Source organism: Mercenaria mercenaria, chromosome 5 (assembly GCF_021730395.1).
Source record: "Mercenaria mercenaria strain notata chromosome 5, MADL_Memer_1, whole genome shotgun sequence".
NCBI classification, from domain to species: domain Eukaryota; kingdom Metazoa; phylum Mollusca; class Bivalvia; order Venerida; family Veneridae; genus Mercenaria; species Mercenaria mercenaria.
The window spans coordinates 80,216,759-80,241,629 of NC_069365.1; the positions used below are offsets into that span (position 1 = coordinate 80,216,759).

A 24,871-nucleotide genomic window follows, 5' to 3' on the forward strand; every position below is an offset into this window, starting at 1 on the left:
GATAATTGGAATGGTAGGTAGGGTGAGGATTAAACCTGTGATACAAAAAAATTGAAAATGTAAGTAGTGAAATATTGGTTTGGTAGTGTAGGAAGGGACACAAATTAATTGTTAATATAGGTAAGGATATGTTTTAACCTGCCACACAGATTAATGAAAATGTAAGTAGGGAGATGTTTAAACCTGTAGCACAAGATAATTGAAAATATAGGTAGAGAGAAGTTGATATAGATAGGGATATGTTTAAGCCTGTAACACAAGGTAATTGAAAATATAGATAGAGAGAAGTTGAAACTGTTACACAAGATTTGAAAATATAGGTAGGAAGATGTTTAAGTGTGTAACACAAGTAATAATTGAAAATATAGAAAAATATAGTAGAGAGAAGTTGAAACTGTTACACAAGATATTGAAAATATAGATAGGGAGATGTTTCAGCCTGTAACACAAGATAATTGAAAAATATAGGTAGAGAATGTTGATATAGATAGGGAGGTGTTTAAGCCTGTAACACAAGATAATTGAAAACATAGGTAGAGAGAAGTTGATATAGATAGGGAGATGTATATAAGCCTGTTACACAAGATAATTGAAAATATAGGTAGAGAGGAGTTAATATAGATAGGGAGATGTTTAAGCCTGTAACACAAGATAATTGAAAATATAGATAGAATGAAGTCAGTTTAGATAGGGAGATATTTAAGCCTGTAACACAAGATAATTGAAAATATAGATAAAATGAAGTCAGTATAGATAGGGAGATATTTAAGCCTGTAACACAAGATAATTGAAAATATAGATAGAAGTTGAAACTGTAACACAATATGATTGAAATCTAGGTAGGGAGAAGATTAAACCTGTAACTAAAGGTGAACCAACTACATAAGGTAATTGAAAATGAAGGTAGGGAAAAAATTAATGTTTAATTAAATATAGGTAGAATGATGTTTAAAACTGTAACACAAGATGATTAAAAATGTAGGTAGGAAGAAGTTTAAACTTGTAACACAAATAGATAGGGAGAAGGGGTATTGGTGTTTGTTATTTTTTTATGGGATTTTTATACACTGCAAAATTTTATATGCACATGTCTTTCCATTTGGTAACTGGCTAAAAACTTGTTAATACTATTAGTGGAGTAAATTACCAAGACACCCATAACTTTCTTTTGCATTTTGTAAGAATTATGGCTCTTTTTGTACTAAGAAAACTGTTAATGTTTGTGTTAAAATCTTTTTGTTTAGATCCATTTTTAGCTTATATGATTTTTTTGAAAAAAAAATGATGAGTTACTGTCATCACTTGATTGGCGTTGGCGTTGGCGTTGGCGTTGCCTGGTTAAGTTTTATGTTTAGGTCAACTTTTCTCCTAAACTATCAGAGCTATTGCTTTGAAACTTGCAACACTTGTTCACCATCAATAGCTGACACTGTACAGCAAGAAACATAACTCCATCCTGCTTTTTGCAAGAATTATGGCCCCTTTTGGACTTAGAAAATATCAGATTTCTTTGTTAAGTTTTATGTTTAGGTCAACTTTTCTCCTAAACTGTCAAAGCTATTGCTTTGAAACTTCCAACACTTGTTCACCATCATAAGCTGACCCTGTACAGCAAGACACATAACTCCATCCTGCTTTTTGCAAGAATTATTGCCCCTTTTGGACTTAGAAAATCAGATGTTTTGGTTAAAACTTGTGTTTAGGTCAGCTTTTCTCCTAAGCTATCAAAGCTGTTGCTTTGAAACTTGCAACACTTGTTCATCATCACAAGCTGACCCCATACAGCAAGAAACATTACTCCATCCTGCTTTTTGCAAGAATTATGCCCCCTTTTGGACTTAGAAAATATCAGATTTCTTGGTTAAGTTTTATGTTTAGGTAAACTTTTCTTCTAAATGAAACATGCAACAGTTGTTTACCATCATAAGCTGACACTGTATATCAAGAAACATATCTCCATCCTCCTTTTTAGCTCACCTGAGCAATGCTCAGGTAAGTTTTTCTGATCGCTCAATGTCCGGCGTCCGTCGTCTGTCGTCCGTCGTCTGTCAGCATTTAGCTTGTGTATGCAATAGAGGCTGTATTTTTAGCTCACCTGTCACAAAGTGACATGGTGAGCTTTTGTGATCGCGCAGCGTCCGTCCGTAAACTTTTGCTTGTGACCACTCTAGAGGTCACATTTTTCATAGGATCTTTATGAAAGTTAATCAGAATGTTCATCTTGATGATATCTAGGTCAAGTTCGAAACTGGGTCATGTGGGGTCAAAAACTAGGTCAGTAGATCTAAAAATAGAAAAGCCTTGTGACCTCTCTAGAGGTCATATTTTTCATGAGATCTTCATGAAAATTAGTCAGAATGTTCACCTTGATGATATCTAGGTCAAGTTCGAAACTGGGTCACGTGGGTTTAAAAACCAGGTCAGTAGGTCTAAAAATAGAAAAACCTTGTGACCTCTCTAGAGGCCATATTTCTCAATGGATCTTCATGAAAATTGGTCAGAATGTTCACCTTGATGATATCTAGGTCAAGTTCGAAACTGGGTCACGTGCGGTCAAAAACTAGGTCAGTAGATCTAAAAATAGAAAAGTCTTGTGACCTCTCTAGAGCCCGTATTTTTCATGAGATCTTCATAAAAATTAGTCAGAATGTTCACCTTGATGATATCTAGGTCAAGTTCGAAACTGGGTCACGTGGGTTCAAAAACTAGGTCAGTAGGTCTAAAAGTAGAAAAACCTTGTGACCTCTCTAGAGGCCATATTTCTCGATGGATCTTCATGAAAATTGGTCAGAATGTTCACCTTGATGATATCTAGGCCAAGTTCGAAACTGGGTCATGTGGGGTCAAAAACTAGGTCAGTAGGTCTAAAAATAGAAAAACCTTGTGACCTCTCTAGAAGCTATAGTTTTCAAGTGATCTTCATGAATATTGGTCAGAATGTTTACCTTGATGATATCTAGGTCAGGTTCGAAACTGGATCACGTAGGATCAAAAACTAGGTCAGTAGGTCTAAAAATAGAAAAACCTTGTGACCTTTCTAGAGGCCATATTTCTCAATGGATCTTCATGAAAATTGGTCAGAATGTTCATCTTGATAATATCTAGGTCAAATTCGAAACTGGGTCATGTGGGGTCAAAAACTAGGTCAGTAGATCTAAAAATAGAAAAACCTTGTGACCTCTCTAGAGGCTATAGTTTTCAAGAGATCTTCGTGAATATTTGTCAGAATGTTCATCTTGATGATATCTAGGTCAAGTTCGAAACTGGGTCACATGGGGTCAAAAACTAGGTCAGTAGGTCAAAAAATAGAAAACCTTGTGACCTCTCTAGAGGCCATATTTCTCGATGGATCTTCATGAAAATTGGTCAGAATGTCCATCTTGATAATATCTAGGTCAAGTTCGAAACTAGGTCACGTGGGGTCAAAAACTAGGTCAGTAGATCTAAAAATAGAAAAACCTTGTGACCTCTCTAGAGGCCATATTTATCAAGAGATCTTCATGAATATTGGTCAGAATGTTCACCTTGATGATATCTAGGTGAAGTTCGAAAATGGGTCACGGGGGTCAAAAACTAGGTCAGTAGGTCTGAAAATAGATAAACCTTGTGACCTCTCTAGAGGCCATATTTCTCAATGGATCTTCATGAAAATTGGTCAGAATGTTCACCTTGATGATATCTAGGTCAAGTTCGAAACTGGGTGACGTGGGATCAAAAACTAGGTCAGTAGATCTAAAAATAGAAAATCCTTGTGACCTCTCTAGAGGCTATATTTTTCAAGAGATCTTCATGAGTATTGGTCAGAATGTACACCTTGATGATATCTAGGTCAAGTTCGAAACTGGGTCACGTGGGTTCAAAACTAGTCGTAGGTCTAAAAGAGAAAACCTGTGACCTTTGGAGGCATATTTCCATGGATCTTCATGAAATTGGTAGAGTCACTTGATGATATCTAGTCAAGTTCGAAACTGGTCAGTGGGCCAATATAGTCATAGATCTACAAAATGAAAACCTTGTGACCTCTCTAAGGCATTTTTATGGTCTTCTAAAATTATCAAATGTTCACTTGATGATATCTAGGTCAAGTTCGAAACTGGGTCACGTAGGGTCAAAAACTAGGTCAGTAGGTCTAAAAATGGAAAAGCCTTGTGACCTCTCTAGAGCCATATTTTTCATGAGATCTTCATGAAAATTAGTCAAAATGTTCACCTTGATGATATCTAGGTCAAGTTCGAAACTGGGTCACGTGGGTTAAAAACTAGGTCAGTAGTCTAAAAATAGAAAAATCCTTGTGACCTCTCTAGAAGCCATATTTTCAATGGATCTTCATGAAAATTGGTCAAATGTTCACCTTGATGATATCTAGGTCAAGTTCGAAACTGGGTCACGTGCGGTCAAAAACTAGGTCAGTAGTCTAAAAATAGAAAAACTTGTGACCTCTCTAGAGGCCATATTTTCATGGATCTTCATGAAAATTAGGTCAGAATGTTCACCTTGATGATATCTAGGTCAAGTTCGAAACTGGGTCACGTGGGGTTCAAAAACTAGGTCAGTAGGTCTAAAAATAGAAAAACCTTGTGACCTCTCTAGAGGCCTATATTTCTCAAGGATCTTCATGAAATTTGGTCAGAATGTTCACCTTGATGATATCTAGGTCAGGTTCGAAACTGGTCACGTGGGGTCAAAAACTAGGTCAGTAGGTCTAAAAAAATTTTGTGACCTCTCTAGAGGCCATATTTTTCATGGGATCTTTATGAAAATTGGTCAGAATGTTCACCTTGATGATATCTAGATAAGGTTCAAAACTGGGTCATGTGTGGTCAATAACTAGGTCAGTAGATCTAAAAATAGAAAAACCTTGTGACCTCTTTAGAGGCCATATTTTTCAAGAGATCTTCATGAAAATTGGTCAGAATGTTCACCTTGATGATATCTAGGTGAAATTTGAAACTGGGTCACATGCGGTCAAAAACTAGGTCAGTAGGTCTAAAAATAGAAAAACCTTGTGATGTCTCTAGAGGCCATATTTCTCAATGGATCTTCATGAAAATTAATGAGAATGTTCAGCTTGACGATATCCAGGTCAAGAACATAACTGGGTCATGTGCTGTCAAAAACTAGGTCAGTAGGTTGAAAAATAGAAAAACCTTGTGACCTCTCTAGAGGCCATATTTTTCACGAGATCTTCATGAAAATTGGTGAGATTGTTCACCTTGATGATATCTAGGTCAAGTTTAAAAGTGGGTCACGTGGCTTCAAAAACTAGGTCATTAGGTCAAGTAATAGAAAAACCTTGTGACCTCTCTAGAGGTCATATTTTTCAATGGATCTTCATGAAAATTGGTCAGAATTTTTTATCTTGATGATATCTAGGTCACATATGCTCAAAAACTAGGTCACTGTGTCAAATAATAGAAATAACGACGTCATACTCAGTTCAACACTGGGTCATGTGGGGATAGGTGAGCGATTCAGGACCATCATGGTCCTCTTGTTTAATTAATCTTCATGAATATTGGTCAGAATGATAACCTTGATGAAATCTAGGCCGAGTTCGAAAATGGGTCATCTCGGGTCAAAAACTAGGTCACTAGGTCAAATCAAAGAAAAACCTTGTGTATGGGATAGAGGCTGTATTTTTCATTTAATCTTCATGAATATTGGTCAGAATGATAACTTTGATGAAATCTAGGCCGAGTTCGAAAATGGGTCATCTCGGGTCAAAAACTAGGTCACTAGGTCAGATCAAAGAAAAACCTTGTGTATGCGATAGAGGCGGTATTTTTCAATTAATCTTCATGATTATTGGTCAGAATGATAACCTTGATGAAATCTAGGCCGAGTTCGAAAATGGGTCATCTCGGGTCAAAAACTAGGTCACTAGGTCAAATCAAAGAAAAACCTTGTGTATGCGATAGAGGCGGTATTTTTCAATTAATGTTCATGATTATTGGTCAGAATGATAACCTTGATGAAATCTAAGCCGAATTCGAAAATGGGTCATCTCGGGTCAAAAACTAGGTCACTAGGTCAAATCAAAGAGAAACCTTGTGTATGCGATAGAGGCTGTATTATTCAATTCTTCTTCATGAATATTGGTCAGAATGATAACCTTGATGAAATCTAGGCCGGGTTCGAAAATGGGTCATCTCGGGTCAAAAACTAGGTCACTAGGTAAAATCAAAGAAAAACCTTGTGTATGCGATAGAGGCTGTATTTTTCAATTGATCTTCAAGAAATTTGGTCAGAATGATTGCCTTGATGAAATCTAGGCCGAGTTCGAAAATGGGTCATCTCGGGTCAAAAACTAAGTCACTAGGTCAAATCAGAGAAAAACCTTGTGTATGCGATAGAGGCGGTATTTTTCAATTGATCTTCATGAATTTTGGTCAGAATGATTACCTTGATGAAATTTAGACCAAGTTCGAAAATGGGTCATCTCGGGTCAAAAACTAGGTCACTAGGTCAAATCAAAGAAAAACCTTGTGTATGCAATAGAGGCTGTATTTTTCAACTGATCTTCATGAAATTTAGCCAGAATGATTACCTTGATAAAATCTAGGCCGAGTTCGAAAATGGGTCATCTGGGATCAAAAACTAGGTCACTAGGTCAAATCGAAGAAAAACATTGTGTATGCAATAGAGGATGTATTTTTCAATTGATCTTCATGAAATTTGGTCAGAGTGATTGCCTTGATGAAATCTAGGTCAATTTTGAATATGGGTTATCTGAGGTCAAAAACTAGGTCACTAGGTCAGATCAAAGAAAAATCTTGTGTATGCGATAGAGACTGTTTTTTTTCAGTTGATTTTTATGAAATTTGGTCAGGTTGATTGCCTTAATAAAATCTAGGTCGAATTCGAATATGGGTCATCTGAGGTCAAAAACTAGGTCACTTGGTCAAATCAAAGAAAAAACTTCTGTAGGTGATAGAGGCTGTATTTTTCAGTTAATCTTCATGAATTTTAGTCAGAATGATTGCCTTGATAAAATCTAGGTCGAGTTTGAACATGGGTCATCTTGGGTCAAAAACTAGGTCATATCTAAGAAAATGCTTGTTTTATCGCAAGAGATCAATTTTTTATTCCAATCTTAATGAAAATTGGTCAGAATATTTGTTTCCATGAAATCTCTAGGTCAAACATGTTTCACACTGTTATGGAGTGTTTCTTAGGTGAGCGACCTAGGGCCATCTTGGCCCCCTTGTTTTTTTATACGCCCGAAGGGACGTATTATGTTATGACGCTGGTGTCCGTCTGTCCGTCCGTCTGTCCGTCTGTCTGTTAGCAATTTCGTGTCCGCTCTGTAACTCTTGAACCCCTTGAAGGATTTCCAGGAAACTTGACACAAATGTTCACCACACCCAGACGACGTGCAGAGCGCATGTTCCGGATGTCTCACTTCAAGGTCAAGGTCACACTTAGGGGTCAAAGGTCATATCAGTTTGTTTCGTGTCCACTCTGTAACTTGAACCCCTTGAAGGATTTCAAAGAAACTTGACACAAATGTTCACCACACCAAGATGACGTGCAGAGCGCATGTTCCGGATGACTTGCTTCAAGGTCAAGGTCACACTTAGGGGTCAAAAGTCATATCAGTTTGTTTCGTGTCCGCTCTGTAACTCTTGAACTGCTGGAAGGATTTCAAAGAAACTTGGCAGAAATGTTCACCACATTGCAACAATGTGCAGAGCGCATGTTCTGGATGACTCGCTTCAAGGTCAAGGTCACACTTAAGGGTCAAAGGTCATATATGACTTTGCTTTGTGTATATTGCTCTGCATTGCAGTGCTCTTGTTTTTATTTGGCAGATCTCTTTTTTTGTACTAACAATAATTTTTTTTGAATTACTTCCCTTTTATGTTACTATAAATAGCTTATTTTGAAACTTTTTTATTATTGGCCGTAGGGAAAAACCGAGACCACTTTTCTGTGGTACAACATGGATGGTACCTCCAATTTTAAGGTGTATTTTTACATACCTGTACCTGATAAGGATTTTTTTGTAGACTTTGAATTTTTTTTTTGTGGACTTAGATTTTTTTTTTGAAGTTTTCTTTTTGTTGTTCCAGTCCTTTGGGGCTTCAACAGTCAAGTTCTCCCATCCTATGATGTAAGCCTTCGGGCGTATATTGCCCCGCTTGGCGGCGCTCTTGTTTAAGAATTATGGCCCTTTTTGGACTTAGAAAATCATGGGTAGGACAATATTTCTATTATACAGAGACAAAAAAATCAGATGAGCGTCTGCACCCACAAGGCGGTGCTCTTGTTCTATAATTATAATGGCTTTGAAACTGTATAAATAAGTCAAGCACCATTACTCTCCTGCATATTGACTGAGGTCTGGCCCTTGTCAGAGGATCCATCGCATGTGCAGCCATTGGTCTTGTTTCTAAAACTATAAAGTCTGTTAAATGTCAGGTTCAAAATGAAATTCTGTGTGACATTGTATGTACTAATGCTTTTTGTATAGTTTGTTACAAATTGTTTTGTAATGGAAATTTAGAGGGATGTAAAGAAAGGGTTGGGCCATATTTAAATTAAAACACTGATTGATGTTGTATTCGTGGTAATAAGATTTTTGTCTTTGCATGGGCTTGTATAATCACATAAAATTTTCTTTATATTTGATTTTTCCTACTATACATATAAAGAAATGTAACCCGTTATACTGTTTGTCTGTTTAAATCATAAAGTAAACACCAGACATAACATGTAATAAAGTCACAGTCTCTGGTCATGTTGGTATTAGATGTCTTAAAGGTAATATGTTTGAATGGTATAGATAATCCGATCATCTAACCAATGAACAAAAAGGTATATACCATCAGTGCTGATGATGTGTTATGTATCTCTTTATTTTTTAGAAAAATGTTACCTGTATGACACATAGGTACAATATATATATAACCATAAACTGGTACCTATTATGCATCAAGGTCCAAATGTCTTTACAGCCGCCATAATGCTTTTAAGAAGTGTTCACATTTAATGTCACATTAATCATTATCTCATCTCATATTGTTTGCTGTCAACTAAAAATAAAATTTGGGTGTTGAAACAAAAGTATTGAATTTGCACACCTCGGGGTTACCTCCAGGATTTATGTCAAATTTTTGAAATATAGAATTTTTTTTATAGAATTGCAATAAAAATAGAAGGAAATTTTAAAATGGTTCCATTTCTTTTAGGAACTTTTTATCTTAAAAACACTATTTTAGTAAAAAAAACATTGTAGTAAATTCGCAAAAGCGCTTGGCATGCTATTGAAATTTTATATGAAAGGGAAGAAATTTAGCAAACATTAAAATATCTATGAAACAATACTGGTTTTCATTTTCGATATCTTGTATCTTTTACTGTTTTGTTTCAAAAATTTTGAAATGCTGATGTTGATCTGGAAGCATGTCCCTTTAAGGTAACAATCTAAAGGGCGCTAACATTTCATCCTGTTCATAACTGCATGTTGATAGATAATCTGTAGCAGATGGTTAAAACATGGTTACAGATAGTTAAAACATGGTTACATATGCCTTGCAAGAAATTGTTTGTACTTAGATTATGTGTATTCATGTCTTTAGGTCAACATCTATGCAAGGTACTCCAACATCAGGAAGAACTTCAGTGAACTTGACAGGAAGTGTTTCTGGAAGTCTGGGAAGTTCTTTAAATAGCAACAATGCCCAGCAGAAAAGAAGGTTTGTTTTATATTTTATCAGCACTTCTGTTTAGATGTTTCCTTAGATGTGAAACATTTTGTAGTTGCTGTATATACCACGAAAATTATTTTTAATAAAGTGTTCATTGTGTAGTAAAAAAAAAAAAAAACAATGAAAATGTCAAATACAGTGAATTACCGCTGGCTGATGAGCATTTTAGACTGTCCCTGGCCATTTTCCTTTCCTTTAGTCAGATATCTAGAGCACCTCTTTTGACTTCTAGCAGTCTGTTTTACTGTTATTAGATTTTGTGTACTGACTTGCCATTTTATGGATACAGTGAGCAAATATAATTATTTTAAAAGTTTTTGTAACACCCATTGAATTTGATACTTTTAAAAGAAATCTTTACACAGGCTTCAAAAAATTATGCATCTACAAAGTCATAAAATGAGTTCAGGTGTATTTATTTTGATTTTAAATCTATATTTAACAATTGTATTATTGTGTTTTATAAATAATTTTTAGCTCAACTATCTGAAAATAGGTAGAGCTATTGCACTCACTCATTCATCTGTGCCTACGTACATAATAATTATTTGGTTAAGTATTTGCATGCAAGTCTGTATCACAGTAAGCAATTGTTAGAATGGATTGAAACTTCATTCACTTGTTCATTATAATGATTTGACATGTAATGCACACATTTCAGAATTCTGTTTTGCTGTTTTACAAAGTTCTATTCCTTTTTATATGCCTGTCTCTGAATGAGTGGGACGTATTATGTAAACACCCGTGGTGGCAGATGGCGTCCAAAGCATGTCCGCTCTCTAAGTCCAACAGTTTTCATTCGATCTTCACCAAACTTGCTGACAATGTTTGTGGGCATAATATCTCGGCCAAGTTATAACCAGCCAAATTGCCCCAGGCATTCTTGGGATTATGGCCTTTGAATTACTCAAAAAAGTGCTGATTAAGCCTTCCCTTGAACCTTTAACACGTCTCCTTAGAGACTAAACAAAAATTAATGAACAACATACTCATTTCAAAAATTCATATTTCAATATGTAAATTGCGGTAAGCACTTGGGTCGCTTCGCTGACAAACACATACACAATACATAATAACAAACTATGAAACTTCAATTGCTTATGTAACATCAGAATTTAAATTTAACAGTCACTATGAAAACACACATTATATATATGTACAAAATAATTAACATGTAATTCAATTAAAGTTTGTTTCGGTAAATCTTTAATCGAAATGTTCCAACACCAATAAAATGTCTTTGATAGGGAACTACTTCGTTACAAACTTGTACATATACAATCAAACTTAAATACAAAACACATGACCTAATGACTGAAAACTATATTCTAGATCAACAAACATGACCATATTTTATTTTGCCAATTTTGTTTCCACCTGAACAGTAGATGTTTTTTTGTTTGTTTTTTTTTAAATAAAATTTTTCTCGTGTAGTGTAATGTCAGAAACCCAAAGCTGAACTAACTAACAATCAGTTTTTGATACGCACAAAAACTTCGTGCGCAACATATATAGTGACCCCTAGCGGAGACTTTAATCGCTTTAAGGGGAAATAATTTCTTTCTAATTCGTCTGCTCAAACGAAAGAAATTATATTTGTCCGCACTCTTAAGTCGAACAGTTTTCATCCAAACTTCACCAAAATTGCTGACAATATTTGTGGGCATAATATCTCGGCCAAGTATGTAACTCTTGGATTATGCCCCTTGATGATAGGCATATTTTGTGACAGTCTGGCACTCTTGTTTGACTTTGTATTTATTTGTTAGTGGTAAGGCTTTTGAATAGTTGAGCAGTGCAGTCCTATGGCAGCTTTTATTTCTTTACTGATCTTTCTCAATATTTCAGAACTGTTCGGACACTGTACCACTGTGAAGCAGAAAATTCATCAGAACTGTCCTTTGAGCCAAATGAGATTTTAAAAAATGGTTAGTAGGAATTATGTGGATTTATTAATCCAAATGTGTAAAACTACCAAAAGTAGTTCCATGTTTTTCATAAATAATTACTTTTACTGGACTGCTGAGTGATTTAGTGAGAGCTGTTGCACATAAAATCATTCGGTGCTTTAATCAATTATGTTCAAATCATGTAATACGGAATTGATCCTACATATATATAGATATAAACTATCCAATTAAAAAATGTATACTTCTGGCACGTGCACAGAGTGTCTGACTTCGGATTTTTTAGCTCACCTGAGTCAAAGGCTCAGGGTGAGCTATTGTGGTCACTCACCATCCGGCGTCCGTTGTCCGTCCGTAAACTTCTACTTTAAATGACATCTCCTCATAAACCGCTAGGCCAATTTCATCCAAACTTCACATGAATGTTCCTTGGGTGAAGCTCTACACAAATTGTTCAAAGAATTGAATTCCATGCAGAACTCTGGTTGCCATGGCAACCAAAAGGAAAAACTTTAAAAATCTTCTTCTTAAAAACCAGAAGCCTAGAGCTTAGATAATTGGTGTGAAGCATTCCCTAATGGACCTCTACATGACCCCGGGGTCAAAATTGACCCCGCCCGAGGGGTCATATGATATTACATAGGAAAATCTTAAAAAATCTACTTCTCAAAAGCCAGAAGCCCTAGAGCTTAGATATTTGACATGTAGCATTGCCTAGTGGACCTCTACTAAAATTGTTCAAATCATGACCCCGGGGTCAAAATTTGGGGCGAGGTCAATTGATTTTACATATATTTCTATAGGAAAATCTTCAAAAAAATAAACCAGAGGGCCTAGAGCTTAGATATTTGACATGTAGCATTGCCTAGTGGACCTCTACAAAATTTGTTCAAATCATGACCTGCCCCAGGGGTCACTTGATTTACATAGGAAAATCTTCAAAAAATTTCTAAAAATAAACCAGAAGGCATAGAGCTTAGATATTTAACATTTAGCACTGCCTAGTGAACCTCTACAAAAATTTGTTCAAATCATGACCCCTGGGGTCAAAATTGACCCCGCCCCAGGGGTCTCTTGATTTTTCATAGGAAAAATTTCAAAATTTTTCTAAAAATAAACCAGAAGGCCTAGATCTTAGATATTTGACATGTAGCATTGCCTAGTAGACTTCTACAAAATTTGTTCAAATCATGATCCCCGGGTCAAATTGACCCCACCCCATTGGGTTACTTGATTGTACATAGAAAAATCTTCAGAATTTTCTGAAAATAAACCAGAAGGCCTAGAGCTTAGATATTTGACATGTAGCATTGCCTAGTGGACCTCTACAAAAATTGTTTAAATCTTGACCCCCCCAGGGTCAAATTGACCCAGCCCCAGGGGTGATTTGATTGTATATAGGGAAATCTTCATAAATTTGCTAAAAATAAACCAGAAGGCCTAGATCTTAGATATTTGATATGTAACATTGCCTAGTAGACTTCTACAAACTTTGTTCAAATCATGACCCCTGGGGTAAAATTGACCCCGCCCCAGCAGTAACTTAATTGTACATCGGAAAATCTTCAAAAAAAATCTAAAAATAAACCAGAAGGCCTAGAGCTTAGATATTTGACATGTAGCATTGCCTAGAGGACCTCTACAAAATTGTTCAAACCATGACCCCCGGCATCACATTGGCCCCGCCCTAGGGGTTACTTGGTTGTACATAGGAAAATCTTCCAAAAAATGTCTAGAAATAAACTAGAAGGCCTAGAGCTTAGATATTTGGTGTGTAGCATTGCATAGTGGATCTCTTCCAAGTTTGGTCAAATCATGACCCCGGGGTCAAGCTTAAATGCAAATCTTCATAGCAACCATTTAACCAGGTGAGCATTATAGGGTCATCATGGCCCTCTTGTTGGAAGAATACGCTTTTTCCTTGTGCCTAATAAGTGTCCACATAACCTGTCCGAACCACAACGTCTTGCACATCAGTACAAATATAGATAAATGGTATATTTGAACATAGTGTGCACTTGTAAATAAAAGCACCTAATGAGCATAGTTCATATAAATAAATATACCTCTCCGGAGGGTGTGCCTATCCAAGAGGGGAAAATTACATGTTATACAATACAATATGGGCAGTGTGTTTTTATTCCAAAATCTACCTTTAAATTGATAGGGAATCGATCCTACGCGTAGCAATGAAAATCTGAAAATCTGGATCAGTCCCTCTATAGTAACATGTGTTTTACCGAATGAGATATTTACTACTGAATTAAAATATATGTCATTCTGTGCTGTCATTAGACAGTTCTTTTCAAATCTTCTGGGATGAGTTTAAGTCGGATCGATTCCTGATTGAGGCAGTGCCTTATTTCATATTATGCAGATGCGATATTTCGTCAAAAATCTTGACATTAGCCTGTTGCAGTGATATGAAGTGAGTGTAAGGAACAGTAACTCTGCAAAGAAGAGTTTTGGAGAATATAGTACCTTTGTACTGTATTTTATCCCACTAGAAGACATGATCATTTATTTATTAATTGATTTTGTCATGGAAAAAAGTTATGGAAATGTTCTTTTTTCTGGAAAACTGCATATCTTATCATGGAAAAGTCAAGGAAATTCTCAAAAGTAGCCTTAAATTTTGAAATACCTCCTTGAAAAAAAAGTAAAAGATGGCAGTATTATAAATAAGCACTACTTTAAAATATATTTTATTCAAAAAGAAAATCAATAATATTTTGATGAAGCAAAGTTATATATGATTTTGTTTTGCAGTGAGACCTTCCAAAGAGCCTGGTTGGTTAGAGGGGTCTTTGAATGGTAAAGTTGGACTGATACCCGAGAATTACGTAGAATATATAGACTGACACACGTCAGCTTGGGACTGTTTAGAAGATACATTAGCCTGACAGTAAATATGAAATATACAGTGGTGTATAGAGCTACAGGGAGGAAGATCAAGATGACCACCTTGGTGCTTTTTGTTTGAGAGAAACAATATTAAAAACAAAACCAAATTGAATAGGGGAGCATACCCCTCAACTGTCACAGAAGGTTCTACCTAGGTTTTAAATTCTGTGTTGTATCCCTGAAAAATTATGGAAAATTCACAACATGATTTTTATGTAGCTTTACCAGAGATTGAGAATAAAAGCTATAGATTTCACAGCTGCATAGGGATGCATTTGTAACAAAACTTCATAGAAAATGACATCGCTTAATACTTTTATTTAAGTTATGATTCACAGGTGCTTGATTCCATTTATAAACATGAAGAAATATCAAAGGCAGAAAGTAATTTGGGAATATTGCTTTTAAAGAATTGCATTTTAAGATGATTTATTTATTTCATGAAACACAATTCCAGAAAATAATTTAGCCAAAATTATTTCATTGTGCAAAAGAGATCCTGGTCTAAATATTACACACTACCTGTCACATAAATTCCATACTTGAAGCTATCCAGTGCTCATCTTTCGCTTAAAATATTTATAGGAGTCCATACTTAAAGATATCCAATGCTTTCTTTCACTAAAATATTATAGGAGTTCATACTTAAAGATATCCAGTGCTCTTCTTTCACTAAAATATTATAGGAGTCCATACTTAAAGATATCCAGTGCTTTCTTTCACTAAAATATTATAGGAGTCAATACTTAAACTATCCAGTGCTCATCTTTCGCTAAAATATTAAATGAGTCCATACTTAAAGATATCCAGTGCTCTTCTTTCACTAAAATATTATAGGAGTCCATACTTAAAGATATCCAGTGCTCTTCTTTCACTAAAATATTATAGGAGTCCATACTTAAAGATATCCAGTGCCCTTCTTTCACTAAAATATTATATGAGTCCATACTTAAAGATATCCAGTGCTCTTCTTCCACTAAAATATTAAATGAGTCCATACTTAAAGCTATCCAGTGTTCATCTTCCACTAAAATATTATATGAGTCCATACTTAAAGATATCCAGTGCTCTTCTTCCACTAAAATATTATAGGAGTCCATACTTAAAGATATCCAGTGCTCTTTTTTCACTAAAATATTATGAGTCCATACTTAAAGATATCCAGTGTTCATCTTTCACTTTAGATAATTTCTTAAAATGTAAATTTTACTCTACTTCATGTGTAAACTAATTGTGTATGTAGAGCTACAGTCATTATTAACAGTAGATTGTTAAAATAACTTCCAGTTTTTTAGCAATAGTATACATTAATAAGGTGTTTACCTATACATGTGTTAAGCATTTACCATTTTAAACCTGATGCATAGTATTGTTAATACACATAAACATGTTTATTTTAAATGTTCACATAAAACTGTAATAATAATATTATGTAGACATTTTTCATATTTTTAAATATGAATTTAGGGTCTAGTATACCTTTAACATATTTGGTAAAAAGCATCATTGAGAAGGAATTTCATTTGTTGTTACCATGGATGTTGCCATCAAAGACCTCATGTTGGTTATTTATCCTTTTATACAGAAATTTTCCTGCCGATAAGCAACTGCATGATTTATTATATAGCCCTCATTCTTGTAATATATACATACTGCTTGTGCAATTCAGTACTTGGATTTTATAACATATGTTTTAAATGTTATATAGTTTTTAGATCAAACAGAATAAAAGATATCATTTAATGTCCATGGTATTTTCTTTAAGATATTTTCTCTTTCTGCAGTCTAACAGTGAAAATGCAGATGAATATTAAAATGTACTAGTATTTCATCAGAAGTTTAAGTTGGACTTTCTTAGTTTAGTTTATACTTATACTTATTTAATTTAGCTTGATTGTGATGAAAACTTCAAGCTTATTTGAACCACTCTTGAGTTATCTTCCTTGAAAAACTTATACTGGTGTTCTGTGAGAAGGTGGGGTAGTGACTCAGCGGGGCTCTATAGCATGACTGCCACCTTGAGCGACTAGCACCTTAACCATTAGAGCACTGCTTCTGTTGGCTGTTTGGTTAAAATTTGTTTCTGAAAAGTAATTATAACCTATTCTGTGCTATTGTAATACATTTTCTGTGATGCCAGGCAAGCCCATATTTTGCTTACTTGAGTAAGGGAAAGTCCTTTGGTTTCAGATTTACTGACACCTGGACATATATCGAATATATATGTATATAGTAAATGTAAGTAATTAAAACTGTCTCTTGGATCTTTTGGGGTAAAATGAAAAGGATATATACTGTTTAATAGATAAAAGGAAATTTGTTTACACACTATCTCAAGTATTTTGGCTAAAACTGGAATGTTTATATGATTTTGGATATATTTTCTTACTGTATTTTATAAACATCTCATTGGAAGATGGTATTTAGCTTAAATATTGTGGAAGAGAATGAAGTTTAATGTATCAAAGCATATACACTGAATGTATACCTTAAAATATTTACTTGACAATGGATTGTTATTGATAGTGATGATGGGGACATATTTTGGTAAAAAGCATAATTGTTCTTGATTTGGATAAAAGTGATATTTCATGTTTTAAAATATATTTGATGTATTGTGATAGGAATTTGAGATTTCAAAAGAAATGACATTGTTTTTAAGATCTGTTTGTTGTAAGAAAAAAAAAACACTTGAAAAGTTGCAAGTCCTGAGGTTAAAGCATTGTATGTTAAAATTGAAGCAAAACATCTTGTTTGAACTAATGGGTATGTCTTGATATTGAATTTTAATGTAATAAAATAACATGTTATAACATAATCTTATGGAAACAAACGCTGCACAGTTAGATTACTTGGGATGAGTAGCTAATGAATAATTAATATTAACCAATATTTTTTTCTGTCTCCAGTTTCATTTGTCTGATAAAAAAGGAATTTCTTGACAAATAGAAGATTGCCAAAGAAAAAATAAGCCATAATACTTAAAGAGTTTCTTATTATGTTCTATGCCTTTTTCCTTCTCAGTTTCTTTTTAATATGTAGAATTAAATTTAATATGTTAAATTAATGTGTTAGAATTTATATGTTAAAATCAGTTGGATTGTTTAATGTATTCTAAGTTATAGGAATTGAGAGGCCAGTTAATGAAATACGTGTAGAAATGTTTAGTTATATTGAAGTGCTCTCTGTGTTCTTTTTGTCAATTTCAAGCCTGTCAGTGTTTTTGTTTAGAAAAATGTACTTCTTGCTTGCCAGGCAGGATTTTCCTGTATTTTTGCTGGTGCTGGAAAAAATTCTACTCCCTAGAGTGTAGGATACCCCTTGTGCTTTAATTTTTGAATGAATGCATTAATACTTATGCAACTATGATAAAACAGTGCTTCGAAAATATTTTGTTTAATTTCATTTCTTCTGTTATATGAAGAATACAGTATGCAAGGAAAACAATCTGTCACTGGTTGTAGGTGTGGATGGACAAGTCTGGCTCTTGGGGGGTGGGCGGGGGGAGTGAATTACAGTTTTTGGAATAACTTGGATGAGCCTCGTTACTGCCAGATATTTCTGTCCACATCTTCCACCACTGTGAAAGATTCTTATATTCATAATTATTTTTTCACCTGTATTTTCATGATTCTTGTATTTATTTAGATGAATAAGCAATATACCGTAGTGTTTATTTTGTGAGCTGTCAATGACAAGTAATCTCAAGAAATATGCAAGTTTGCTTGTTATATATCTGTCTGAGCATAGAATATCATGGTTACGGCTGAGCTAAAACAGTTACATTTGAACCTGCCTTAATGGTCACCTGTGTTAAGCAGTCACTTGCGTTAAGCAGACATGGCATAAATTTCTTGGCTTGCTGTTTAATGCAGGTTTAACTATCTGTATTTTGCTGGGGCATAGAGTGGTTTTCCATTGAAGGCCCATAAGGCTTTTAATTTTATGTTAACCCTCATCATGCTGGACACGACTGATTCAGCATTTTATGTTTGTAATAAAAAATGTAGCAGCCACCTCATAAACAAAATCATTATGAGGCTTTTAATAAGGTTAAAGTAATTTTACATTTGCTTTGAAAATTATGGACTGAAAATCTGTCTTCTTTGCATTTTCACCTGTTGAACAAAACGTCAAATTATTAAAACTTTTATCAGGGGAAAATTGACTAGTAGTAAATGTATCTAACGTTACCTTGTTTAAAGAGTGCAATAAAAAATATAAGAATAAAGAAAAAGAGTTATATAGATTCTCCACAAATATTTTTTGTAACCCTACTTTTATTGATGATTTTAAGATATTGTTTTCTTAGAACAAATTTGAGTTAAAGTTATACCTTAGGAAGATATTTCACAGAAATGTGTTAAATTAAGTACATCATGAATATTTTTCATATATGTGTTTAATGTTTGGTTTCTAGATTGTTACATTAGCTCCTGGTGTATTGAATACTTCACAAACTTGTCAGTTTTTGTTTAATCTACTGTGGACCATAAAATTAACAGGATGGTAAAACTGATAAATATTGATGTTTTGACCCATTTTCTTAATTTCTCTCATAAGACTAATTTCTCTGTTCATGCTTTATAAGTAGTTGACAAACTGTCTCGTTTTGAATTCTTCATAAATTCTTTTACATAGCGCCACAATCAAAAGCGGAGAAGTCAAATGATGTAAAATTATGTCAGTGTGAAATTAAAACAACAAATAATTTACAAGGGAAACAATATTTTGTATGTGTTGAAAATATTTTCACTTTTCTTAAATTTTTTTTCGGAAAATTGTGAAATATTTACAATAATTATTGTTCTATTTATTTATGTCATAAAGAATGCATGGAGACTAACAGTTGTAAAGGCCTAAAGAAATTGCATCTGCTGATTATTATTATTACCTGATTGGGACATTTCAACCAAACTATCTTAGACTCTCTTATATGTGTTACAGTTTCATTTGAATCTTGGGAAGATATATGGAAGATCATACCTTCATTTGTAACTAGTGTTAACATTATGTTTTAAAACTTTTTAAAATTTTCTTCTGATTTTTAGCTGTCTGAGCATGAAGTGCTCATTGCGAGCTTTTAAAATCTTTGGATGTCTGTCGTCCATTTGTCTGTCTGTCATCTACAGTTCTATAAAGGACATCTTTTCCTTAACCACAAAGCCAATTTCAACTAAAATTCACATGAGCTGCGCCATGAGAAAACCAACAAAGTGACTTTGTGACCAGCATGGATCCAGGCCAGCCTGCGCATCCGCGCAGTGTGGTCAGGATCCATGCTGTTCGCTTTCAGAGCCTATTGAAATTAGAGAAACTTTTAGCAAACAGCATCGATCCTGACCAGACTGCACGGATGCGCAGGCTGGTCTGGATCCATGCTGGTTGCAAAGCCACGATGTTGGTTTTCCCATGGCACGGCTCACATAATGTTTCTTTGATGGTGGTCTTTCAAATTTTTTCAGATCCAGGCCAGCCATGCTTATAAACATGGTCACTTAAGAGGACTGGGCTAGTTTTCTTCATATGGCTATGTGGAAGACTTGTAGTCCTCCTCTGGAACCACTAGAACAATTTCGAAATGACTTTTGTGAAATGTCCCTTGTGTGACCTTCTACTAAATATTTTCAAGCCATGTCAGCAGGGAGCAGTGCAAGTTTTCCTTTGTATTGCTATATTGAAAACTTTCTCCTAAGAAACCACAGATTAGTTTTAGGAACTAATTTTCCTGATTTGGCTGTATGGAAATTTTTTTTTAAGATCCTATTAAAGAAACCACTGGCATGATTTAAAAATAATTTTACACAAAATTTAATATTTCCGTGGGACCTTCTTCCAGTGTTCACATCATTCCATTACTTAAAATAAAAATGGTCAGGGTGGGCAGGGCACATTTTCCTTATATGGCTTTAGTTATAATTTATGAGAATCTTGCTTGATTTCAAATTAATTTTACACAAATGTGATATGAGGAATCAAGGTTTGTTAAAACCTTTTGGAGTGACATTTGTCAAAAAAGACTTCAACATCAAAGTGGAAACTTTTAATTTCATTTTTAGGAATAGTGTAAAAAAAGCATTTTAAGTACTTAAATTTGTTCTGTAGGAGACTGATATGTCAAAACTGTTTGATTTTTTTGTCATAATTCTCTGTTTAATGCTGTTAAATATATATTTGACTTAAAATGCTAAACTGAATTTTATCGCTTGTAACAATTAATGATTTATTGCAAAAAAATCTTTGCATTAAATTTTTTATACCTCTGACACTATATAGTTTTTGAGGAAATGGATAATCTCCCCTCTGTGAGGACAATTTAGCTAATATACAATGCATATATTAATCATAGATATAAGTGATCTTGTAAATATTTGGAAAGATGATATGCTAAAATTTTGCCTTAATTTTATAAGGCCTACTGCAATCTAACATTTAAATGTTTAACTTTTGGTGTGTCAAAAACAAGACAGATAGGTACCATAAATATGATGTACCCTATGTTTTAGCTTGTAATAAAAGATGTCTTGTTTTGACACCTTTAACTTGTTTTGAGAGGTACCTCTTCAAAAGCAGTTTTAAAAAATGCGGCAATGTCTGCTTTTAGTCAAAGATTTTTGTGCTTGTATTATGGTAGTGAATAAGATAAAAGTGCTTCAACTTTGATATGGCTAGAATAATTACAGATATACTTGATTGAAATGCATTAAAGAAAGGTGTTACTGTAGACTTGGTCATTTTTATTTGGGCTTTATTAAGTGATTTCATGGTTGGGGGTATCATTCCTGGTGTTGAGAATTTTTGAAACGTGAATGTTCGTGTTTTTGGATATGACAAACATTAATATTCATGGATATTTTGAAACGGCAAGTTAAATTGTTTGTTAATAAGTAGAGGAAAAACAAACGTTGCAGATATTACCAAATATGCAGTACAGTCAAACTTCTTTTGTTCTAACTGGGATAATTTGAAAGCGATCCTTCGCTCGAATTCATAGTCAGGTCCCAGCAAAATCCCTATATAATGTCTTTTTGTTCAATGGCTCGAACTACTGATAACTCAGAAATTTTGCTGGTCCCGTTGAGTTTGAGCAAACAAAGTTCGACTGTAGTTCCATTGTTTCATTAGCTGTTATGTAAATATTTGAGGGTTTAGTAATCTCCCAGTTATAGTAAGGGTTTGATATTTACTCATGGTTTGAAATATTTTTCAATTTTGTTACTTTTGGAAGTTACTGAGGATTTCAGAATCTTAAATCAACAGTACAAGAAATTTTATAAGTGCTCTGACCAACTCATTGGATATGAAAATGATTTAGATGCCCTTAGTAAGTCTTCAGCATCGAATGTTTTGAACTAATTTTATTAGGCTAAAGTTCCATTTTGAAGTTTAGAATGTTGTGTATTTTGAAAATAACATGATACTTGATTATGTTTCCTTAAAAGTGAGAATAATTCCGATTTAAATTCTTGTCTCTTTTAACACATTCTGTTACTGTCGATATTTTCAGTTTTATGATTCTACATTAGAGGAATTTACTTAAGGGTCATAGATTAAAGTCTGCCATGACATGATGATTGGAAATTATCTGTGATATATCAGGCCAGAAAAAATGTATTTGATTTTAAGATATTATATTCTGCTGATATTTATACTCCTGTCAGCTGCTCTGTTGCACTGCTGATTGAAATTAATTAAATTGATCAGTTTTGATAAGAATTAAAAGTTTAAGCAATATTATACAATGTATATTTCCATACTAGGGAAAGTAGCTCTCATATTTTCAGTGCCGTGCATTTTTATATGTATGAGTAAAACTTAAATTTCCAATCATACCATTCCTGTGTTTCCGATCCATTCACCAACTAAGAAAAAATGCAAGTGCTCTGTTTAAACTGAGTTTCAAAATGATACCTGGTATTTTCTTATATTTGTCTATTGTTTTGCTGAATACAGCTATCCCTGCTAAAATACAGTTTAATTCTTAAACACAGTGAAGTTTAGACCCAGATTTTTAACCTTTAGCCTGCTGGTGGCAAGTGTTTCTGCCTTTGCGACCAATGCAGACCAAGATCAGCCTGCACATCCATGCAGTCTAATCATGGTCTGCACTGTTCGCTATTCAGTCAGTAGATTTTCAGTAAACACCCCTTCAAATGATGAACGGTTCTGCCAAAATTGAATGATGGACCAGTCCATTATAGTAATTTAGCAGGGTAAGGGTTAATAAACCTCAAGCAGTTAATTAGCATAATTTTAACAATATTTACAGGAACAAACTTTTCACATACTTCGGAACACGTCTTGCCAATATGTTAAACAAATAATTGAAAAGGTAACAGTTTGGTCTTAAAAAAAAGGTAAACCTATGATTGTTATGGAAATATCTTGGAATCAAGTAATCATTTTTTCTGGTCTCATGTTAGCTATTGTTAATGTATTCTGTTGTCATAATAGGTTTTTAATTGTCACATGTGGTTTCATGTTTTTTTTTATTCTTAATCATAGATGTTAAATATAAGTTCATGTGTTTTGTATATGTAGAATATTTAAACTGTATAGTAGAACTGTGTTTTGTAAATCTAAAATGATACAAATAAAAACAAATTCTTACCAGTACCCTGCTAGTTGTGTTGTTTGAAGAGTGTATTGCAAAGCAGCATGTCTGATCAGGCTGTCGCTCACAATTTACCATCGATTGGTTGACTCTTGTTTCGGGTCAGTACCTGGGGAATGCTTTGGCCCATGCTGGTCAAACATTTTGTTTCGTTGATAAGTAGGTCAAAGGTGAAGGTTTCTGTAACCTTGAAGATGAAAAACTGTTAAATGTCAATAACAAGAGATCACTTTGGCCTACACCTATTAAACGTCATTATATTATTGCCTTTGAACAGTAAATGACCACGGAAGTTGTTAGGGTTAGAAGGCGAAAGGTGAAGTCAAGGTAACATTGACCTTTAGACTGAAAACAACTGCAGACTGTTTGACTTGTAAAATGAAATAAAACTATGATTACAAGTGACATATAGCGTTCTTTAGCGGAATAGTAGTGTGCAATAGGCATATTTCTGCTGCAGAACTTGTGCATACTTTTTGATACATGAATCAAAGGTTAAGGACGAATGTTTTCAGACCGTATCTTTTGCCAAATTATCACAGAGAGCAAACACAACTTGTTTATCGTACTAACAGCAACCTGTCAAATCAAAGTCTTGTATTTCCTACCTGGCTACACGGATGGACTTGACTGAAGTCTGTACATCTGAAGTTGCTCGTCATCTCCGCCTGATTCATGTGAAGGAAACTGTGGATGATCCGTCACCCATCATCCTTTATTCCTTATAATTTTATTACTTTCTATTATGGAACTTCTGGTCAGAGTTGCATCAAACTTGGTATTTGTTTAAATGCTTCAGCTTGACTACGATAAGGGACCACAAAAGCGATAAATATTTATAAAAATACCTTTTCAGCAACTTTTTATACCATTTTTAACACGTGATGGATTATCACAAAACTTGTTTCGTACAGTCCTTGGGTGGATCTTAAAAAAGTTTGTTCAATGGTTCCACCTAATTTTGATTACACCAAACTCGGTAAGAATCATCCTTGCATAGACTTTTCTGATGTCTTTTACAAACAGCTTGGGACAAGCAGAGGTATAAAATAGAAAACAAATCCTTTATTTGGATTATTGTCATGAACCTTTAGTAAAGATCATCAGAAATATCTTTTGATGGATTTTTTTTCAAGTTTTCCCAAGTTGTTTCACCTCGGGGTCACCAGAGGTAACCTTTAAAAGATTATTTCTGATAAAATAAATGACATATGTTCAAATTATTGATAAAACGTGGTTGGAAGATACCTTAGATGTATATTGTTCCATTCTGCATATATGAGCCGCACCATGAGAAAACCAACATGCGTTTGCGACCAGCATGGATCCAGACCAGCCTGCGCATCCGCATCAGGATCAATGCTGTTCGCTTTCAAAGCCTATTGCAATTATAGAAACCGTTAGCGAACAGCATGGATCCTGACCAGACTGCGCGGATGAGCAGGCTGGTCTGGATCCATGCTCGTCGCAAACGCACTATGTTGGTTTTCTCATTGTGCGGCTCATATATATTTCTGCTTCACATCCTCTTTATTGTCTGGGCCATTTAAAATGTCATATTTCAAAATGAAAGCACAATCATTACCTTTCACGATAGAGTGTGTCATGAAGAATATCCGCGACCAAATGGTAAAGATTAGGTGAATGACTTAGGACCATCATGGGACCAATGGTTCAGGTTGAACTGGTAGTAAATACAGATAGTCGAGCAACGTTTTCTGTTTTTAATCTTCCTT

The 24,871-nt window shown here is 34.4% G+C and overlaps 1 protein-coding gene across 12 annotated transcripts in view; it reads left to right on the top strand.

Moving 5' to 3' along the window:
* LOC123557739 (rho GTPase-activating protein 26-like) overlaps positions 1 to 23,137 on the top strand; it is a 100,809-nt gene extending 77,672 nt beyond the window's left edge. For all 12 annotated transcript variants that reach the window (XM_045349390.2, XM_045349393.2, XM_045349394.2 and 9 more), the window contains 3 exons: positions 9,582 to 9,698; positions 11,559 to 11,638; positions 14,387 to 23,137. In XM_045349390.2, the coding sequence (XP_045205325.2) occupies positions 9,582 to 9,698; positions 11,559 to 11,638; positions 14,387 to 14,478 (289 nt within the window). In that variant the 3' untranslated portion in view covers positions 14,479 to 23,137. The remainder of the gene's footprint in view (positions 1 to 9,581; positions 9,699 to 11,558; positions 11,639 to 14,386) is intronic.
* Positions 23,138 to 24,871: the final 1,734 nt, after the last annotated feature.